Here is a 22,671-nt window from a genome sequence, read left to right as displayed (position 1 = left end):
CAAGGTGTGAAGTTGAGTAAGACTCAAAACCCGACCATGGCAGAAAAGAGAAAGAGAATGAAAAATTCATTCCCTATGCCTCAGTCATAGGTTCTATAAAGTATGCTATGCTGTGTACCAGACATATTGTATACCATGCTCTGAGTTTGGCAAGGGAGTGCAATTTTTGATCTAAGAGTAGATCACTGGACAGCGATCAAGAATATCCTTAGTGAGGACTAAGGAAATATTTCTCGATTATGGAGGTGATAAAAGAGCCCGTCGTAAAGAGTTACATCAGTGCAAGCTTTTACACCAATCCAGATGACTCTAAGTCTCAATCTGGATACATGTTGAAAGTGGGAGCAATTAGCTAGAATAGCTCCGTGCAGAGCATTGTAGACATAGAATATTTGCAAAATACATACGGCTCTGAATGTGACAGACCCGTTGACTAAACTTCTCTCACGAGAAAAACATGATCATACCTTATTACTCTTTGGGTGTTAATCACATAGCGATGTGAACTAGATTATTGACTCTAGTAAACCTTTTTGGGTGTTGGTCACATGTCGATGTGAACTATGGGTGTTAATCACATACATATGTGAATATTGGTGTTAAATCACATGATGATGTGAACTAGATTATTGACTCTAGTGCAAGTGGGAGACTGAAGGAAATATGCCCTAGAGGCAATAATAAAGTTATTATTTATTTCCTTATTTCATGATAAATTTTTATTATTCATGATAGAATTGTATTAACCGAAAACTTAGTACATGTGTGAATACATAGACAAACAGAGTGTCACTAGTATGTCTCTACTTGACTAGCTCGTTGAATCAAAGATGGTTAAGTTTCCTAGCCATAGACATAAGTTGTCATTTGATTAACAGGATCACATCATTAGAGAATGATGTGATTGACTTGACCCATTCCGTTAGCTTAGCACTTGATCGTTTAGTATGTTGCTACTGCTTCCTTCATGACTTGTACATGTTCCTATGACTATGAGATTATGCAACTCCCATTTATCGGAGGAACACTTTGTGTGCTACCAAACGTCCCAACGTAACTGGGTGATTATAAAGGTGCTCTACAGGTGTCTCCGAAGGTACTTGTTGAGTTGGCGTATTTCGAGATTAGGATTTGTCACTACGATTGTCAGAGAGGTATCTCTGGGCCCTCTCGGTAATGCACATCACTATAAGCCTTACAAGCAATGTGACTAATGAGTTAGTTATGGGATGATGCATTACATAACAAGTAAAGAGACTTTCCGGTAATGAGATTGAACTTGGTATTGAGATACCGACGATCGAATCTCGGGCAAGTAACATACCGATGACAAAGGGAACAAACGTATGTTGTTATACGGTTTGACCGATAAAGATCTTCGTAGAATATGTGGGAGCCAATATGAGCATCCAGGTTCCACTATTGGTTATTGATCGGAGACGTGTCTCGGTCATGTCTACATAGTTCTCGAACCCGTAGAGTCCGCATGCTTAAAGTTCGGTGACGATCGGTATTATGAGTTTTTGTGGTTTGATGTACCGAAGGTAGTTCGGAGTCCCGGATGTGATCACGGACATGACGAGGAGTCTCGAAATGGTCGATACGTTAAGATTGATATATTGGAAGGTTATATTCAGACACCGGATGAGTTCCGGGGGTTATTGGATAAATACCGGAGAACCGGGAGGTTACCAAAACCTCCCGGGGGGTTATTGGGCCTCATGGGCCCATGTGGAGGAAGAGGAGAGGCGGCCAGCTAGGGGAACGCGCCCCCCTAGCCCAAACCAAATTGGACTAGCCCCCCCCCTTTCCTTCTTCTTCTCCTCCCTTTCCTTCCCCTCTCCTACTTGGACTAGGAAAGAGGGGGGAATCCTACTTGGAGTAGGATTGCCCCCCTTGGGCGCGCCTCCTCCTCCTTGGCCGCCCCCTCCTCCTCTCCCTCCTTAATATACGGGGGCAGGGGGCACCTCTAGACACAAAAATTGATCTCTTGATCTGTTAGCCGTGTGCGGTGCCCCCCTCCACCATATTCCACCTCGGTCATATCGTAGTGGTGCTTAGGCGAAGCCCTGTGTCGGTAGCAACATCATCATCGTCATCACGCCATCGTGCTGATGGAATTCTCCCTCAAAGCTCGGCTGGATCGGAGTTCGAGGGACGTCATCGAGTTGAATGTGTGCTGAACTCGGAGGTGCCGTACTTTCGGTACTTGGATCAGTCGGGTCATGAAGACGTACGACTACACCAACCGCGTTGTGCTAACGCTTCCGCTTTCGGTCTACGAGGGTACGTGGACGACACTCTCCCCTCTTGTTGCTATGCATCACCATGATCTTGCGTGTGCGTAGGAATTTTTTTGAAATTACTACGTTCCCCAACACCCTTTCCTTCCCCTTAGGGTCGGCCAGCCATGGGAGGCGCCCCCCCTTTCCTTCCTTGTGGGCTGGTCTGTCCCCTCCTTTGCCCATAAGGCCCATATCTTCCCAGGGGGTGCCCAGAACCCCTTCCGGTGACCCAATTCCTTCCCGATACGTCTCGAAACACTTCCGTGTCCAAATACCATTGTCCTATGTATCAATATTTACCTCTAGACCATTTCGAGACTCCCCTTCATGTCTGTGATCTCATCCGGGACTCCGAACAACATTCGGACACCAAAACATATAACTCATATAACACTATATCGTCAACGAACGTTAAGCGTGCAGACCCTACGGGTTCAAGAACTATGTAGACATGATCGAGACACCTCTCCGGTCAATAACCAATAGCGGAACCTGGATGCCCATATTGGATCCTACATATTCTACGAAGATCTTTATTGGTCAAATTGTTATGACAACATACGCAATTCCCTTTGTCCATCGGTATGTTACTTGCCCGAGATTCGATCGTCGATATCTTCATACCTAGTTCAATCTCGTTACCGGCAAGTCTCTTTACTCATTCTATAATACATCATCTCGTAACTAACTCCTTAGTCATTTGCTTGCAAGCTTATGATGTGTATTACCGAGAGGGCCCAGAGAAACCTCTCCGATACTCGGAGTGACAAATCCTAATCTCGATCTATGCCAACTCAACAAACACCTTCAGAGTTACCTGTATATCATCTTTATGATCACCCAGTTACGTCATGACATTTGATAGCACACAAGGTTTTCTTCCGGTATCCGGGAGTTGCATAATCTTATAGTCGAAGGAATATGTATTTGTCATCAAGAAAGCGATAGCAATAAACTGAACGATCATTTATCTAAGCTAAGGGATGGGTGTTGTCCATCACATCATTCTCCTAATGATGTGATCCCGTTATAAAATGACAACACATGTCTATGGTTAGGAAACCTTAACCATCTTTGATCAACGAGCTAGTCTAGTAGACGCTCACTAGGGACATGGTATTTGTTTATGTATCAACACATGTATTTAAGTTTCCGATCAATACAATTATCGCATGAATAATAAACCTTTATCAATAATAAGGAAATATAAAATAACAACTTTATTATTGCCTCTAGGGCATATTTCCTTCACATACTGTGTCCTTTCTGGTTAATTTGAAACGAGATAAATACACTGGCGGTCAACGTATGTAACAATACGGTCACTGGACTTCATAGTACTACGCTCATTACGGTCACTAGGGTGTGTTTGGTTGCATTCTCATCTCAACATAGTTGTTCCCTATTCATGCATGCTCTCTTCATGCATGCTCCTAGTGTATTTCTGTTAAGCTAGTGTGGACTCATGCACTCTTCATACACTCTACCAAACACCCAAAATTGGGTCGACAAGGGAACTTTTGCTCTCATACACCCTTCATACACTATATCAAAAGTTTTGCGGTGATTATACGGTCACTAGCTCACCATAGAGCACCGTATTGCACCCTGCTTACCAGCCACATAGTCACCATGGCACTTTGTTGACTGGTTAAATTGGCATCTGGTTTTTAGGTCCCACCTGTCATCTGGCATAGCAAAGAAAACAGTTAAACAAAACTTTACGCGGCCGCGACAGGAGTCCAACCCTTGCGCGCGAACCATCCTGGCTGTGTATCTGAGTGCATGCACGTGTACTCCCTTGGTCCGTGAAAAACTATACATCTAGCATTAGAAATTTGGACACAAATATCATGAAATATCTTATCCTAGTTTTCAGTTTTAGAACAAATACCATCAAATAATCGATCAGATCCTAGTATATCAGATTATAGACAAGCTTTGTGTTCCAACTAGGTATGGTAGTCATCCCATGAAAGTCTTAGAAACAGACCTTAGAGGCTACAACCACTAACCATTATATTAAAGATAATGTTGCATGTGTTGCTCGGGTGTGAAACATGTTACATAATAAGCAATATCACTATATTGCTCATCTTGCAAGTCAAACATGCGACAACCTCATTTTTTTGTGAATACACAAAAGTCTTGTGTATCATTGCATTGATTGGTAGAGTGAAATTACATAGGGTGAGTACATGGGGGTGCCCAGCCAACTAGCGAGTACACAAGGATGGCGCGTAGAGGGGGCCGTGACACACGAAAATGGTGGGCATGTCAGCCACGGGTGGCGTAGGCTACGTCTCGGGCAGGAGCAGGGCAAGCCCTGCAGCGCCAGCACGAGCCCATAGTCGTGCCTCGTCATGTATCATACTCACAGTGTGACCTACAGTCAGTGAGGCGCCATCGAATAGGCAGTTGTTGCGGTGCCGCCAGATGTGCCAGACGGTTAGAATGGCGAGAGAGGCAAGGCCACGCCGTAGCAGCTCGTAGTGCTGGATAAGGTTGAAGATAGCCAGGCGATGAACTCCTCGTCAGGGTTGGGGATGGGTGCAGTGGACCGGCACCACGAGAGCACCTCGTGCCAGATTTTGGCGGGAGAAGGAGCATCCGACCAGAAGATGTTGCATGGTCTCTAGCTCTTGGTTATAGAGTTGGTAGAGCGGCGCATGGGGGAGGTCATGTCTCACTAGGCGGTCGGCGGTCTAGCAGCGACCTAGCAGTGCTAGCCACATGAAGAATTTGATACGAAGCGGCGCCTAGGAGCGCCAGGTGATACGCCAGTTTGGGTCAGCCATGGATCCATGGAAGAGAGCTTTGTAGCAGGATCTAGCGGTGTAGGAGCGTGAGGTAGTCCATCTCCAAGTGAGCTTGTCCAGCCCGTCAGACAAGTCCACAAGGCGGAGCCGGCGCCATAGAGTGACGTACTGCACCGCCATGGCCCCCTGGATGTCCGTGATCCAGGCGCGGTTGAGTAGCCCATCGCGCACCGAGCGCCCCTTGCGTCGCCGCTTGGGCATTTCACCATACACAAGGGGCACGATCTTGACCATGGATTGGCCATCGAGCCAGTGGTCCTCCCAGAACTCGCATGTGCATCCGTCATCGGTCGTCCATGCGGTGGAGGCTCTGAAGATGGTTTGGACCTCTGGACAGCTCGGGATGTGGAGATGTTTCCATAGGCGTGATGCGTCCGTGCTCTTGAGCCAGAGCCAGCGAGCATGCAAAGAGATGCCGGCGCGCTGATGGTCAGGGATACCTAGGCCACCAAGAGAGATCGGTCGGCAGACTCGGCGCCAGCTCACGAGAAAGTGTCCACTGCTTGCCTCCTTGCGCCCATACCAAAGGAAGTTGCGGATGAGGCGGTTAACCTGCTTGAGGATCGGGGTGTTGATGGCCACCACGGTGAGGATGTGGATGGGCATGGCCGAAAGCATGTGTTTGCAGAGCGCAAGACGATCCCCACGCGACATCAGGGATGCCCACCAGGGTGAAAGCCTCCGCTCCAACTTGTCTATGATCGGTTGCAGATTGTTGGTGTTGATCTTGTGAATGGAAAGTGGCAAGCCGAGGTAGGTAGTAGGAAATTCCTGTAGCGAGCAGGCAAATCTCGCGGTGATCGCGGCCCAGTCCATGGGCGTGCATTGGATGGGGGTAGTGATGTCGATATTTCCCCAAAGAGGAAGGGATGATGCAGCACAGCGGCGGTAGGTATTTCCCTCATATATGAAACCAAGATTATTGAACTAGTAGGATAACCAAGCAACACAACGTAAACAGCACCAGCACACAAATAACAAATACTCGCAACCTGACGTGTTAAAGGGGTTGTCAATCCCTTTCGGGTACGGCGCCTCTAGTGGGCAAATAATGTGAGGTAAAAAGTAGTAGATAGGATAAATAGATCGCGGAACAAATAAATTGCAGCAAGGTATTTTGTATTTTTGGTTTAATAGATCTGAAAATAAATGCAAGGGAAAATAGATCGCAAAGGCAAATAAGATGAAAAGAGACCCGGGGGCTAGATGTTTCACTAGTGGCTTCTCTCGAGAAAAATAGCAAATGGTGGGAAAACAATTATTGTTGGGAAATTGATAGAACTTCAAATAATCATGACGATATCCAGGCAATGATCATTATAAATGCATCACGTCCAAGATTAGTAGACCGACTCCTGCCTGCATCTACTACTATTACTCCACACATCGACCGCTATCCAGCATGCATCTAGTGTATTAAGTTCATGAGAAAACGGAGTAATGCAATGTAGACAAGATCCGTTTATCTATTGCGGTAGATATGGATCCCATCTTTTTATCCTTAGTAGCAACAATACATACGTGTCGGTTCCCCTTCTATCACTGGGATCAAGCACCGTAAGATCGAACTCACTACCGGGCACCTCTTCCCATTGCAAGATAAATAGATCAAGTTGGTCAAACAAAACCCAAATATCTGAGAAGAAATATGAGGCTATAAGCAATCACACATATAAGAGATCAAAGAAGACTCAAATAACTTTCATGGATAAAAACGTAGATCTGATCATAAACTCAAAGTTCATCGGATCCCAACAAACACACTGCCAAAATACTTACATCATATGGATCTCCAAGAGACCATTGTATTGATAATCAAGAGAGAGAGGAAACCATCTAGCTACTAACTATGGACCCGTAGGTCTACAAAGAACTACTCACGCATCATAGGAGAGGCACCAATGGAAGTGGTGAACCCCTCCGCGATGGTGTCTAGATTGGATCTGGTGGTTCTGGACTCTGCGGTGGCTGGATCAATATTTCGTCGACTCCCCTAGGGTTTCTGGAATATTGGGGTATTTATAGAGCAAATAGTTGGTCCAGGGGGCACCCGAGGTGGGCACAACCCACCAGGGCGCGCCCTAGTTGGTTGTCCCCTCCTCGGAACTCCCCGTAGGTGCAACCAGGGCCCAACTTCTTCCTTTTGGTTCTTAAAAAATCATCATAAATTGGTGTGGCATTTGGACTCCGTCTGATATTGATTTCCTGCAATGTTAAAAACATGCAGAAACCAGCAACTGGCACTTGGCACTATGTCAATAGGTTAGTACCAAAAAATGATATAAAATGACTATAAAATGATTGTAAAACATTCAAGAATGATAATATAATAGCATGGAACAATCAAAAATTATAGATATGTTGGAGATGTATCAGGTAGCAGCACACTTGGCAAGGTTGGTGTGCAAACCGGAGGAAGCACCGAAGACACGTAGCAGCTCACGGACAACGATGAGGTCTCGCGCATCCAGATGGCAGAAGATCGCCACATCATCCACGTACAATGATATGCTCGAAGACATGTGGCGCGTGATGAGGCGTTGAAGCACGCCATCGCGGGCGGCCCGGTAGATGAGATTGTTGAGGGTGTCAATCACCATGACAAAGAGCATAGGGGAGTCGGGGTCTCCTTGCCGCAGCCTGCAATGGTGAAGAATAGGTGGCCCCGGGGTGCCATTGATGAGGACACGTGTGCTGGTCGTGCCAAGGAGAATGCAGATCCACTCGCGCCATCGGTTGCCGAAGCCGAGGTGCCGAAGGGTCTCGAGGAGGAACGCCCGTGAAACAGAGTTGAATGCGCGCGCAATGTCGAGCTTGAGCATGACGCGCGGGTGCCGGAGATTGTGCAGCTGCCACACAGTTTGCTGAATGAGCAATAAGTTATCGTCAATGCATTGGCCAGCAATGAAGGCGCTTTGGTTGGTGGAGATCATAGCACCGAGGCGGGGTGCGAGGCAGAGCGAGAGCACTTTGGAGAAGAGCTTGGCGACAAGATGGATCAAGCTGATCGGCCGGTAGTCTAAGAGTGTGCCAGCATCTGGCCTTTTTTCGGAATCTGAGTGAGGAGTGCCTCGTTGAGTCGTTAGAACCCCTGGCCATTCAGGTGGTAAAGCTTGTCAAAAGCATCGACAAAATCATCCTTGATGATCGCCCATGAGGCGCAGAGGAATTTGGAAGTGAATCCATCGGGCCCCGGGGCCCGCCCCTTCGGCAGCTGCTTGAATGCATCCCAAATTTTGGCCTCAGAGAAGGGCAACTCAAGGTCATGCAGCTCAAACGAGCGTGGGTCGAGGGCGTTGAGGTTGATGGGGGACAGGTGCTTGGCTGGGGTACCGAGGATTGCCGTGAAGTGATCAAACGCAGCCTCCGCGATCGTCGTGTGTCCGGACATAGTGGAGCCATCAACTTGGAGCTGGAAGATGGAGTTTTTGCGGGCCCGTTGAGCAGCATGTAGACGGAAGAATTCTGGGTTGGTCTCACCGGCCTTGAGGAAGTTGAAGCGCACGCGCTGTCTGGCCAGGGAACACTCCAGAGATGCCAGTCCGAGGTATGAAGCTTTAATTTTGCGACGGAGCCATGTCTCCGAAGGCGAGAGGGCCCTGGTGTCCTGGGCCGCATCGAGCCACGCGATGAGCTCCCGAGCGACGCCAAGCTATAGCAAGATGTTGCCCACAAACTTGGAGGTTTACTTTTATAGGTTCTCATCAAGGTTTTAATTGAGGCAATATCAACACAAGATCATATGGCATACTTTCTAATTTCTCCATCGGGGGTTTCATGAAAGTTTATACGACATATTCGTTATCCCCGAAATTCTATGAGTTTTTCATATTGAGTTAAAGGAGATGATAACCATTATATGTTGCAGTATTTTCTCCTTATTTTTCACATCCGGTTTGAAGGAGTTTTAGCAACATATCAAACACCTATCTCCTCACATCTTTTCCACGGGGTTTTTTTAGGAGACTTTCTTAAGTTGATGATGATGACATTCTCAAAGACAAACTTGCTCAAAGGAATTTTTTTATCAAGATGATAATACTACAAGGACAAGCGTAGATAAGGGGAGTGTTAGAACTTAATTAACACATGTTAATTAAGGGTTCAATCTCCACTTATCCAAACCGTTATACAAACATATGCAACTCTTGTAACCGTTGTGTCCCTCCGGATGCACCCCTTCGGGGACTATCAATATGTAACTTGTCATCGTCAGTAAATAAACTTTGTTCACTTTTACATCTCTCTCGATTGTCCCTCGTTTATTTTTAATAGGTTCAGCGTGTCGGGTCTAACATGGCCAACGCCACTGGGCAGCCCCAAATCCACCTCATATATGACCTGGGTTTGAGGAGTGTCAGACAGTCCAAACATATGGGCTGGTTTTGGGGGGTTCGGTTGGGTTGCGTTTTGGGTCAAGCGGTGTCTAGACTGTCCGCTTGGACATACGGAGAGGGGGGTGGCGAGTCCAGTTGTAAGTGACATTGGAGTTGTTCTCTGGGAGTCGACATTGGGGATAGGTCAATAATCGAACCGGCAATTTTTCATATCTATTTTTCATTGTCAAGTAGTTAATGCTTAAGCTCATATGGTGTCTTCAATTAGTAAATACTTGGTGATACCCTGCATGTTTTGCGGGAATGTTTTACAATATATTCCAATGAGACAACTAAGGGCCTCTTTGATTCGCAGGATTGCAAAAACATAGGAATAGGAAAAACGTAGGATTGAAATGACATGTCCATTGGATTCCTACAGGATTTGAGGGCCTCTTTGATTCGCAGGATTGCAAAAACATAGGAATAGGAAAAACGTAGGATTGAAATGACATGTCCATTGTATTCCTACAGGATTTGAGTTTGTTTGATTGTATCACAGGAAAAACAAAGGATTTCTACCAAGAGGTTGGACTAGATGCTTGAATTCCTATGAAATGTAGTACAATTGAATCCATTGGAAAAATTCCTATGGGATTCAATCCTGCGAATCAAACGATCAACGCAGGAAAAATTCCTAAGGGTTCTAATCCTTCAAAAATCCTATGCAAATCCTTTGAATCAAAGAGGCCCTAATTGTATGGAGATAACATAAGAACTAAAATTGAAAATACATATGATTTATTGTGGTTTATTATTGTATAATATATAAATATCACAATAGAAAATTTTATGCATGTGTGGACTTTTCTTAATCATGATTGTACTCCCTCCGTTCCAAATTCTTGTCTTAGATTTGTCTACATACGGATGTATCTATTCATATTTTAGTGTTAGATACATCCGTATCTAGATAAAATTTTTGGGACGGAGGGACTATATTGAGGTGGGTCTTTTTCATTAATGTTGAATGTCAGTTGCGTACCTAGCTTGGAAGACGCCCCGGGCCAACAACTTGTGTACATTAATGAATAGTGTAAAAATAGTGTTTTCTAGAGTTTGGGGTCTGGCTGCGCCCCTGTTGAATGTTGAGGTGGCAGGCTTGCATGGCGAGAGAAATAGGCTAGTGGGGCTATGGTGCTAAAACGATATTGTTTGTTCATGTAAAATGAAAGATGACGGGCGTTCCAGCAGACGTGGATCTGGTTAGCGCACTGCTCGTAGGCTCCCTCCGAAGAAGACGAGTGCATCGCTTACAACAAAAGATAGTTTGTCCAGAGCATCGCCCAACCACGGCTTCCTATCACCCCGAAAAAGCATAAGTTTAGATTTGTTGCTGCTTGCCTTTGTTCATAACTATATCGGTGAAATCATGTGGCAGAATCTGAGGGTAATAATCACTGAGTTATGAACAACGGCAAACAGCAACAAATTTCCCTTACCATTGAGGACAGGTTAGAGGATATACACATGTCTTAGCATGTAACAACATTATCCCTGTGAGAAAAGAGATGGGCTGAATCAACAGATCTAAACATGTAAGGCAAGTATGTTCACTATTTATTTACCCAAAAACCGAGGATATAAGTCACATTTTTACTCTATGTAAACATTTACAATACGCATGCCGACATATCTGAACCCACATTTAGTATAACGTTTACACCAAGTATGTTCACAATTTCATCCCCCACAACCTAACAGATATCAATCAAACCATGCCTCCGTCACTTAAATGTCTGTTGTGGTGGTCGTTGCGGAGATAGCGAGGGATCATTCTCCTGTATGGAAACAAAAACCACACTATCAAAAATGTGCAAAGATCTCTGAAATAGCAAATCATATCTTGGTTGAAATAGCAAGATTTCTTATACATGAACACAATCCTTTGACTGATTAAGTTCTTATAGCCTTTTAGTTAAGAAAGATGGAGGACAGTGATGGAGTAGTAGCACCAAATCCTACTATTGTATATAAGAAAGCTAAGATTGATTTCAGGATGCTTTGCATGAAGCACCAAATGATTTAAGTGGAGAAAATATAAGCAAACAAGATATCAATCTTTATGATTTCTAGGTGCATTAATATTAATGCATAACAAGACTTTAACATTTGAAGTGCCTTAGAGGCATATACTTTGTGCCAAATAAATTTGAAATGTCAATTACCCTGCGACTCTTCTCCATCACATAATGCATCATTTTGATGAACTCCTCTGATGATCGCGCTGTAGTAGCGGCATGAGACAAAGATGCAACAGTCTGCAAAAGGTACAATTAATTATAAATTCTTTCTGGCAAAAAGTTTGGAGAACCCTGCTGCACTAGGAGCCATCCCAGACTACTCCAAGAACCGAAAGTTAAACCAAGTAGTGCAGCAAGAATTTATAGCAAAACACACCACCAAGTCAAATCATTATTTAGTTTTAAAAGTACTGCTGAATAAGGTAAAAGAATTGTTTTAAAACCAAGAGAACAGCGCATGTGGTATCATTGCCAAAGTTGTTGTTTCTGTCGCTCCAATAATTGAGAGATATGGTTTATTCGGGTAACCAAGAGATATTCTAGAAGGCACACCAATAGAGATCAGTGATAAGGGTAATTCAAGAGAATGAGCTAGAAAGTGGCATTGGTGTTCTGCAAGTTTTTCACCATATGGATGCATTGTTGAGCAAGGGTAGCTCTAGAGAGTTTATGCATCGTTTGTGGCCAAGGTTTAGCAATGTCAGGAGTGGTCCACAACCTTACCCATACCCAAACAATGAAGCAACCTAACAGAGGTGATGAGCGTGACAACTCCAAAATACAGAAATGCAATATACAAGCACAAAATTTGTTAGAAGTACAATGCAAATACCTTAGGACAATGTCTAGATTATCACCTGACCATTCCTGTTACGTGTATTTCAATCCCTGAATTACAAGAGCAGCTATTCTAACCCCTTCATCTCTTTAAGATGAGATGCAATAACCCTGTTGGTGGTTTCACCACTTGGATAAAGTGGTCAGCATGACGACTACTCTGCAAAATCACGCAGAGGAAAAATTCCTTATGGAATGACCCCACAATCAGTGGCTGAAGTAGGAGTCGATCCCCCCAACCCCATAGACAAGGTGTTGTACCCCCTCCACACTGAACCGATGCGCTCAAGGCTTGAAGCCCAGAAATTGAGCAGAGTGCAGCCTAATTGGTCAGCCTACTATTGAAGACAAACGGCCAGTTTGGTCCTAAATGCTGAGAATGATAGTTCATTACTAGTTGGTCGGCCTACTATCGGAGACAAACGGCCAGTTTGGTCCTAGAAACCGAGAACGGAATCGTATATCGATTGTTTCGGTGCCGACACACAACTCAGTGCACATAAGGTAGTCCGGCAAAGTGATGAGCGACACCAAAGAACCGAACCCAGTCAATGGCAACTGCTGAAGCTATCACGTTGCGCCTGGCGAGGGTGACGCCATGCAAGAAATACTGCGGCCAGTCTCTCGTTTGTTGGTTTACGTGTAGTGTGAAAAAACGTCTTACATTATGACGTAGTATATTACCGCATTAGGCTGAATCAAGTTCTTGATTTAAATGGTGATTTCTTGTTTAATCCTCAAATCCATACTACAGCTTAGGTATTATGCAATGATTATATCATTTACATTTAACTTGTCACCGATTGTGCTTTTGTTTGTGTAGTCACGAAGAGGAATAACAATTTATTCACTTTAAACAATTGACACGTTTGATCTTCTTGGTAATCGCAATGGCAAATTTAAACTAATAGAAATCCAACCTTTTGTATTTTCATTGCCCAGTGAACGTGAACTATCAAAAGCATGCAATATATCCGCTATGGTATCATTCTTACTAAAGATAATCTTATTAAAAGGGAATTGGCATGGAAGTTTGCAATGTGCTTTTTGTCATCATGAGGAGACAATAAAACATTTATATTCTTTCAATGTAAATTGGCTCGTTCTATATGATCAGTCATCCAAATAGTTTTTGGCTTGTATCCTCCCTATAGTGTTGCTAATGTATTTGGCAATTGGTTACATGGGATTGATCACAGGTTTAGAACTCTTCTTAGGGTGGGAGCGCTTGCCGTTATTTGGTCGCTTTGGCTGTGTAGAAATGATAAGGTTTTAACGGTAAGAGTACTTCTCTGTTACAGGTTATCTACAGATGTACCAGAACTCTTCGTTTATGGTCATCTCTACAACATGGAGAATTGAGACCTGTTTATGAAGGTGTTTACACACACACACACACACACACACACACGCCCTCCGCTTTAGGCGTTATACGGACTACATGTTTCATTGTAATTCGCCTTTTTATTTTTATTTTGTGTGAGAGGACCTTGTTTGCGTGCAGCTTAGTTATGCAGAGACCGGATGTAATGCTTAAATCTCTTAAGTAATGGCTATCTTCCCGAGCCGCTCCCTCCCCGCCCTAGGGTTCCCACCCCCGTCGCCGCCGGCGACCTAGCTTCCCCGCCGGCGCCGGCAGCCGGGCGCGCGCCTCCCGGCCCACCCCGCTCCCCTCCCCCTCCCCTCCGGCGGCGCGCCCGCGCGCGCCCGGTGGGTCCCCTGTGGCCGCGTCCCTCGGCCAGCCTCCCTCCCCTCCCCCCTGTCGTCGCCGGTGAGCTCCGTCGGGCAAAGCCCGGGGGGCGCGGCGGAGGCGGGGCCCTCCTTCGCCGTCCACTTGTGGGCGCCGGCGCAGGACGGCTCCTTCGAGCGACGGCGCTGGACGTCCGCGGGATCCAGCGGTGCGGCGTGGTCTCGCGGGGCGGCGGGGTGGCCTGCTGTGGCGGCGCTCCGGCGTCCCTCGTTCTGTGCGCGGTGGGGCGGCTGCGGTGCTCCCGTCTCGGGAGGTGGCGTGCGGCCGGTCTCTTGCTGGATCCGTCCGGATCTGGCTTTGGGGGCCGGCCGGCGGCGCCTGGCTCCGGTGGTGCGTGCCCGGCGGCTCCGGCGCTTGGAGCTCGCCAGGCGACACGGGTAGGGTAGCGGCCGGGCGTGGCTGCTGCTCCGGCCGTGGGCGGCGGCATGGGTAGGTCTCGGTGGCCTACCGGTGTCGTGGCGGCTTCACGGTGGCTCGATGGATCTACCCGCAGCAACGGCCGGCTTCTCTGGCGTCGGTTTGTCTGCGTTCGGGCCGTCTCGACCTTCATCCCATCTCCTCGTCGCCCGGGCGCTACTCCCATCAAAGGGCTGGTCCTCTCCCAGCTGCGGTCCACCGCTCGTCTCGCGCCCGATGCCGCAGGACAGAGCTCGTCTCGCGCACGATGCAGCAGGACCGAGCTCGTCTCGCGCACGATGCAGCAGGACTGACCTCGCCCCCCTCTCGTTGCTGCAGGACCGAGCTCATCTCGCGCTTGGGGCAGCAGGATGGGTCGGTGGATGCCAGTTCTGGCCGACCTATTGGGTCTCGACGCTGCCCAGGGGCGCGAAAGGTGGGACCTTCCCGCTCGTCTCTTTCGTTGGGGTGCGGCGGGTCACGGGTGAGGTGGTGTCGAGGTCTTGGATGTTGGGGCGGCGGCCCTGGTTGTGGTGGTTGCGCGGTGCTCTTGGACAAAGCCTGTGCCTTGGTGTTGCCCGGTCACCATGGTCGTGTGGGCGGCGTGGTTGCCGAGGTGTGGCGTTCGGTGGCGGTGAATGTTGGCCGAGGTGAAAACCTGCTCTATCTTTGAACGGACCGACGGCGGCGAAGATCGTTCCCTTCTTGAAGGCTTCGTCACGGCTCTCATTGCCCGTCATGCGGCTCCAGGGGAAACTCTGATCATTGGATCGGGCGGTGGCGGCGCTCCGGCGTCGTATCCTTTCTGAAGGCGCCGCCTTGGAGCGCATGGTTCGTCATGTGTAGCTTCATATCTTCGGGACGGTAGTGCTAGGAGTGGTGTTGCTGCGCTCAGCGCCTTTGTATCCTGTCCTGGGTGTGTGCGTGTGTTGCGGTGGCGTGGCGTGTGGTTGTACTGGATGTTTATGGTTTTGTGCTTTATATATAAAGCGGGTCGAAAGTCTTTTTTGTAAATCTTTTAAGTAATAAAGCTGGGTTCAAGTCCTGGAAACAGCCTCTTACAGAAATGTAGGGAAAGGCTGCGTACTATAGACCCAAAGTGGTCGGACCCTTCCCTGGACCCTGCGCAAGCGGGAGCTACATGCACCAGGTTGCCCTTTTTTTTTTAAGTAATAAAGCGCTTTTTTGAAAACAATATCCGGTATGGTAAAAGAAAAAGTCCTAGTTGCCGTCCTGCCCACAATCCCTCGATCAGTATCTCCTTTGTTGGTTTGTAGTACTATCAACCAGTATATAGCAGATCAAAAGATCTCGCGGCGTCGGACCTTAACGATTGTTCGACCTAATCGCAGACCAAAAATCAGAGAGGAAAAGGCCTCGAGATATACCAGCGGCTGGACGCCGTCGCCGCCCGCCTTTCCTGTCTTCGACGCTTCGCCCGGCGGCGTCTCCTGGAGTTGGCCCGTGGCGCCGCTAGGCCCTCCTGTCTCCGGCGCTTTGTCGGGCCGCTTCTCCTGGCCTTGGCCCGCCGCGTCGACGGCCTCCTCTGCCTTCTGCGCTTCCTCCGATGGCTTCTCCGGCAACGGCACCGCCAGCCCCATCGTCCTAACTAGGGTTCTTCTGTGGAAAGGGGGATTTGGGAATGGGGAACGAAGGTGGATGACCAGGAGACTAAGGAAGGTCGCGAGTGCCGGGTGGACTGATTCTGCACCTGACTTCCGTTGCAATTGCCTATATCTTGACTGTAAACCTGCTACGTTATTATAGAATGGATGAATTGATCCTTCAACCCCTAAAAGAAGTGATGGATGGCCACGATATCTCGTCAAAGATCATCGCTCGCCTTGGATCATTACACGAGTAGGTATAGGAGGGATCCTTTTTTTAGGAACGCAGGTCCTTTTCTTTTTATGGGCTAAGAAATTAGGTCTGGGAGGTCATGCTGGGCCTTAGGCTTGTGGGAGTATCACCATTTGTTTCATTGGAAGGACACCCATGATTTATCTGAAAAATGTATTTAGTACAATCACAAAAGAATACATTATATTTTTAGCATAAAAATCACAAAAATGTTTTATTTTTATTTTGAGACAATCACAAAAGAGCTGGTCTCCCGGCAGAGGAGCCCATGCTAAAACCGAACACTGCAGCCCGCTTGAACATTTCACAACCGAAGCAGAACTCATTGGAAGCCTATTTGGGCATTTCAATTTGGCGCCAAAGGCACCAGTTAACGTGCATTTTCATTAATTTTTTTCTGAGACAATGCATTTTCATTAACTGGCGCCTGTGGCGTCCGTGAATGGTCCGGCCCATCTAGGCGCCGGTTAACATTTTCTTTTTTACGAATTATGTGAACTTTTTTGAATATCTACAAACCTTTTAAAAATTCCAACGGTTTTTTCAGATTGATGAACTTTTATTCTCTATGAAATATTTTGAAATTTGATGAACATTTTCTGAAAATGTATGAACTTCTTTTTATTTATGAACTTCTTTTAAGTTCAATGAACTTTTTCTAAAAGTAGATTAACTTTTTTGAATTTCTATGAACTTTTTCCAAATTTAATGAAAATATTAAAAAATTAATGACCTTCTTCTAAATTGGATGAATTTTTTTAAATTTGAATAAACTTTTTTTCAAATTGATGAACTTTTTCCAAAATTGATGAACCTTTTTTAAAAATATGAACTTTTTTTAAATAGATTAACCTTTTTTGATTTCATATTTTTTACTTTCGTAACAAAAAATAGAAAACAAACTGGGGCAACACGCTAGTGAGCCGGACAATGCTTGCAGCACTGCAGGCGCCGGATCATTAACGACCGCCTGCAGCGCTGCATAGGAGCTCCCGCCTATTTGTGTTTTGAGCGTAATCATATTAGCCCATGACATATATCCGCAGGCAGAGAAGGCCCATAAGCCCATTTGAACGGCCGTACTGCAGGCCGCTCGAACTCCTAAATTCTTGAAACAGAACTCCCTCTTCGTTTTTATCGGCGGAAAATATCTATATAGCTTATAACGAGATGCGCTCTCCTCGCCCGCTCTGGGTCGGACAGTACTGCGGCAAGGTTTTCGGCTTTTTAGTATAGACTAGAGAAATGAAATATTTTTTCATGCTGTATTTTTTAATTCTATTTCTTTGTTTTCTTTCAGTTCTTTTTAGTTTTTTCTGTTTTCTTGTTTTTTCTCGCTTTTTGTTGATTTGTCTTTTCTGGATTTCTTTCGGCTTTTAACACAATTCCACGTTTTTCATATACACTAGATATATATTTATACATGTTTAACATTTTTTAAATACATGATTATTATTTCTTGAAATATATATATTTTGATGAATTTTTTTCATACACATAATATTTTGTTATACAGGCAAACAGCCTTATACACATTTACCATTTCACAAATACATGATTAACAATTTTTTGAAATATATGTTTTGAGGTCTACTTATTTCATACAGATTGCATATTTTTCGCATATAGGAGGGACTGTTTTACATACTCTTAAACATTTTTTAAATACAGGTTTAACATTTTTTCCAGAATTGTATTTTGATGTCTACTTTTTTTATACAAATGGTACACTTTTCATATACATAATAAACATTTTATCAATACATGTTTAACAATTTTGAACTACAATATTAACACAATTAAAAACCTTTTTATACATTTTGAACATTTTTTTGATGTTTTGTTACATATTAAGCATTTTTTATAAATGTTTTGATGTCTACTTTTTTCATACATATTGAACATTTTTTATATACATAGAAACATTTTTTCTTATTCATGTTTGACATGTTTCAAGTACATGATTAACATTTTTCTTTTCATACATATTATATATTTTTCCTATACATGAAGAACATTTTTCTATACATGTTCAATATTTATCTAAAACATGATTAATATTTTTGAAACATCATTTTTTTATGTCTACTTTTCACCATACACCATGTACATTTTTTATATACACCATAAACAATATTTATACATGTTTAACATTTTCTGTCATATATATGTTTTGATGTCTACTTTTTCCATATATGTTGTACATTTTTCGTATACATTAGAAACATTTTTCTATACACGTCTAACATGTTTAAAATGTATAATTTGGCTTCCTCGTTTATTGATTGCTTGTAATCCCCACAACACCATTGAGTGAGCGTCATAGAATCCTGAAGGCGTGAAGTAGAATTTCTTTGAACCTTGATTGTGTGTGTTCGTTCACATTTATTCGAAAATTTGTGTTAAGTGATTTTTGTAACATATATGTTTAAGATAATTAGAAATATCAGTAAAAGTAAAAAAACGAAATTAAAAAACAAAAAAAGTTAAAAGACGAGCACTTAAGTCATGTGGACGTGGAGCGCGATGGCGCGGCTCATTGTCGTCTGCTTCAGGTGAAACCCTGTTCGGTCTCGCACTAAGCGAAACATAATCGCACCCGTTTTTCTCTCCGTATGGTGTAGAGAAGTCAAAGCATGTAAAAGAACCCCCCCCCCCTCCTCCTCATACTTAATTTCTCAGAGGTAAGAGAACAGTTAATTCAGCTGTTGACTGACCAAGGCACATTTTAATACATGAATTTTGTTAATTGTTTTCCTAGAAACGTGGTGAAAAGTTTAAAAGCAAAATTAATATGACTATATTTTGACATGTAATGAGTACTATACCTCTTTGTTCGTTACTATAAAATATGTCAGGCATGTGCTTTTTTTCTGCTGGATACATGTCTATATTATGTCTGTAAGTATGATATTTCTTAATCTTATCTCATCCCGTGGTTATTGATAAAAAATCATGTTATATGTGCATCATGTTAACGTCACTTGAATGTATAAATATCTTTTTTTTACTTAAATATGCATAATAATGAGTATTTTTTATGTGTGTATGTGTTACGAATGACAGGAATACAATTTCTGCAAATATCCTATGTGTTTTAAAAAATTGACAAAGACCTATGTGTTTAATATAGAGTATATCTTATGGATCTAGAAAAGGATATATTCATATGTATTTCTTATGGATGTCACATCATTAGCTTAAATAATATGATCTTCTAAAATGTCGTGTCAACACAAGAGGAATTAGTACATGGTTTCTACTATTGCCTTGTAACTAAATAAAGATTGAAATTGTAATTCCCACAAAAAAATTGTAAGATAATATTAATTACAATTATTATGGAGTATCTTTCTTATTTGACTTTATGTTTTGATGGATTATAATAATTTTAATTGGTAGTAGAAGTCAATAATCCACACTAACCCTACAAGACCATTAACATCTTCTTACGACGCAAGAAGTAATGGTAATATCACCCAAATCATGATAAATTAAGAGCTCATATTGACTCAGGAGCATCTTATAAGAGTTCAATAATAATCAGAAAAATTACCTAGTCATCGCCTGATGCAATTCTCCTCCACAACTTGCCATGAACTCTGTCGGCAAATAGTCACTAACCTTCATATCTCTGCAGCAATAAGATTTCTATTGACCTAAAGACGAAGGGAAAATAAATATCAGTGTCACATAAGCATCCCGGAAACAGAAAACTACTTACTCTGTCCCAAAATATAAGAATGTTTTTAACACTACGCAATGTTAAAAAGGTTTTTATATTGTGGGACGGAGGGAGTAGGTAATTACATAACACGCTATGTTACTTCTTGTTTTACAAAGTCGGTGTCAATATCTCAATCCTCTGTGATAGTTTGGGGCTGCTGGATAATTTATCTCAATGTTGAGTTGTAGTGCCCGAGGCGGGAGTAACAAGGTTTCAGGTTTGTTTGGTCAGTGACCTTAGTAGCCTACAAAAATGGCTGCCTGAGAGTAGGTGGAGACTTCAACATTTTTTGCATCACAGGCATGCTTGGAAAAAATACTTGTTTGGTTTGTTGCCTGAGCCTAAAAAATGCATGTAAATCATACAAGACAATTACTTCAATGATTTAATAGATTTGCACAATAGTTGTATTTAAGTTGCCTGAATTTGCAATTTGGGTAAATCTGTTTTGTGGGAGGAGGAAGAAAGCTGAACGAAAAAAGAATGACGTCCACTGGATCTTAATTAACCCAATGACCCAGGAAATCGACTAACCAAAATAAATTTTCAGGCGACTCACGTAAACAAAAGTGTCACTTACCGTGTGGTATACGTGGTGACCAATCTAAACTTCACGGAACAAAGTGTGCCACTTTCCGTTTCAATGTCACAAGCAAGCAAGATGTCGAAACAAAACGCAAGAATGCAAGAAGGCGCATACGGAGAGCATAAACCAGCCGTAATTTCTAACAAACAACAATAATCTTTTTCCTCACAAAAACAACAACAATCTTTCACAAACCTTTCGCACACAACTGTAGTTGAGACCATCAATAATCGAAACGCGGAGCTGTGTGTTGGAGCGGCGTCTTCAGCCCATGCAACTATGCCGACTGCGGCGAGCAGCCGGCATCGGAATAATCGGCAACTCCTGCATCGATGGCGAGTGTCCATGGGACGAGCCAGGACGCCACATAACCAGGTGAGGCTTCGAGCTCGGCCGGTGGCGTCAGGGCGGCGCAGAGCGCCTTCAAAGTGCTTCAGCGCCACCGCCTGACGTACAGCACGCTGGCTGGGCACGTCGCCAAGGGTTAGCCGTGTCTTGTTCATGGTGGCCCTGCCGCCCTGCATCTTCATGCGTGGCCCTGCCGCCGTGTCTTGTTGGGAGGCTCACAGCTTTCTGCTACAGGGGCACTCGCCGCTGCAGCATGCCCCTCCGGCTCCTCGTCAACGTGAGCAGGAACGAGACCCCAATCATCGCTGCGAGCGTAGGAATCCACACAGGCCCTCCGCCTCCGACGATCGACTTCAACATCCCTTGCACTCTGCCATCGAAAAGCAAACACACCGAGCCAGCTTTTTCTCTTTTCGAAAAGTGGATCTCCCTCCATCTGCATCGGATGAGAGCGAGCAAGTGGAATGGAGGAGGAAAAAATATTCCCAACCGGCAGAGATGTACGTGATACACCGATATAGAGTAGTTTTACCTTTGGCGCAACCCACGGTCTAAGCGGAGGATTGAAAACTCCATAGCACGCCTTTGGGTTCTTGGGAAGCTAGAGAGCCACTCAGAAAAGAGCCACTAGCTTCTAGCGGTAAAGACAAATGGCTCTTGGGGGCCGCATATATTCTTATCTATTATTCGTGCAAAGGTGGCCAGCCTCTAGTGCGGACTAGTGGTACCCCGGCGCAGCAAAATTATTGATGTCCAAGAGGGAGAGATCGCTGCGATCGAGATTCCTGCTTTGCTTGTTTCAAAACGAGAACAAGATGCGTGCTTTGGTTCTTTGCTTCTCTTGTCGGCCACCGAGCATTGAGTGCGATGCATGTGTTTTCTGCCCTAATGTACTGTGGTCATGTGCTCCCTGTTAGACAATGGTAATTAATTTTAGTGTGTGGTTAGGTCTCGGTCAACTGAGATTTAACCAACTAAGTCAAGTGATCTAACACGTAAGAAAGAAAAAGTAAAAGAAAAAAGAAAATTTTGCATGAATCTTCACGTAAGCTCCCGCGCATATAGCGTCGATTGGGACTTGATTAAGTCTCACTCGACTGAGATTTAGCGATCCCGTTAATGTTAAACTAAAAAACTGCCTCCCGGACTTTGAGCCATTACAACCCTAGCCAGAGGGTTCTCATCTTCGATATCTTACGCCGATGGTTTTGCTACGGCGGCAGCGGCATCCTGCTATATATCAAAGACATAGCGGGGGAGGGCTTTGCAGCGGTGGCGGTATGGATGTACATACACAATGTAGTGGATCCGCGGCTAATCCGTGAGGCGAGCTCGCGAAACTCAGGTGGAACCTCTGGTTGATCGAGGCCATGTCCTCTCTAGTCAATGCCCAAAGTCGATTGCTAATGACGAGCCAGTGCATGAGGGATGCCAAGTGGCCACCTGAGTGGGATCCCGTCGACCTCTACAACGGTTGTTTAGCAGGATCCGGCCGCATCGAGCATCCCTGCGTATGGTGACTGGAATCTCGACATCTCCATTAGCTCTAGACATTGTGTTGTTGCAGAGGCCGAGTGTGCATTGTATCAACTTAATGTATACATAACGCCTTCACTAAAAACTACAATATTATTCTTGTTGATTTTCTTCTTAGGGAGAGGGT

The 22,671-nt window shown here is 44.6% G+C and overlaps 1 protein-coding gene across 3 annotated transcripts; it reads right to left on the bottom strand.

Annotated features, from left to right (window-relative positions):
- Positions 1–11,017: 11,017 nt before the first annotated feature.
- Positions 11,018–21,718, bottom strand: LOC119310881. Of its 3 annotated transcripts, XR_005150796.1 has the most exons (5): positions 21,541–21,718; positions 20,856–21,444; positions 19,904–20,006; positions 11,649–11,741; positions 11,018–11,261 (listed from the first exon to the last, which is right to left on the bottom strand). XR_005150796.1 is itself a non-coding variant. In XM_037586495.1 (3 exons), exons 1-3 carry the CDS (start codon positions 16,086–16,088, stop codon positions 11,208–11,210), a joined length of 360 nt encoding a protein of 119 aa, XP_037442392.1. In that variant the 5' UTR covers positions 16,089–18,356; the 3' UTR covers positions 11,018–11,207. The 3 variants fall into 3 exon arrangements, 1 of the variants encoding a protein (XP_037442392.1); XR_005150795.1 differs by having other exon boundaries at positions 20,856–21,711; XM_037586495.1 differs by lacking the exons at positions 19,904–20,006; positions 20,856–21,444; positions 21,541–21,718 and adding an exon at positions 15,876–18,356.
- Positions 21,719–22,671: the final 953 nt, after the last annotated feature.

This window comes from Triticum dicoccoides, chromosome 5B (genome assembly GCF_002162155.2).
Source record: "Triticum dicoccoides isolate Atlit2015 ecotype Zavitan chromosome 5B, WEW_v2.0, whole genome shotgun sequence".
Classification (NCBI taxonomy): domain Eukaryota; kingdom Viridiplantae; phylum Streptophyta; class Magnoliopsida; order Poales; family Poaceae; genus Triticum; species Triticum dicoccoides.
The sequence above is the reverse complement of the archived record's forward strand: the minus strand, read 5'-3'. Positions and strand labels throughout refer to the sequence as shown.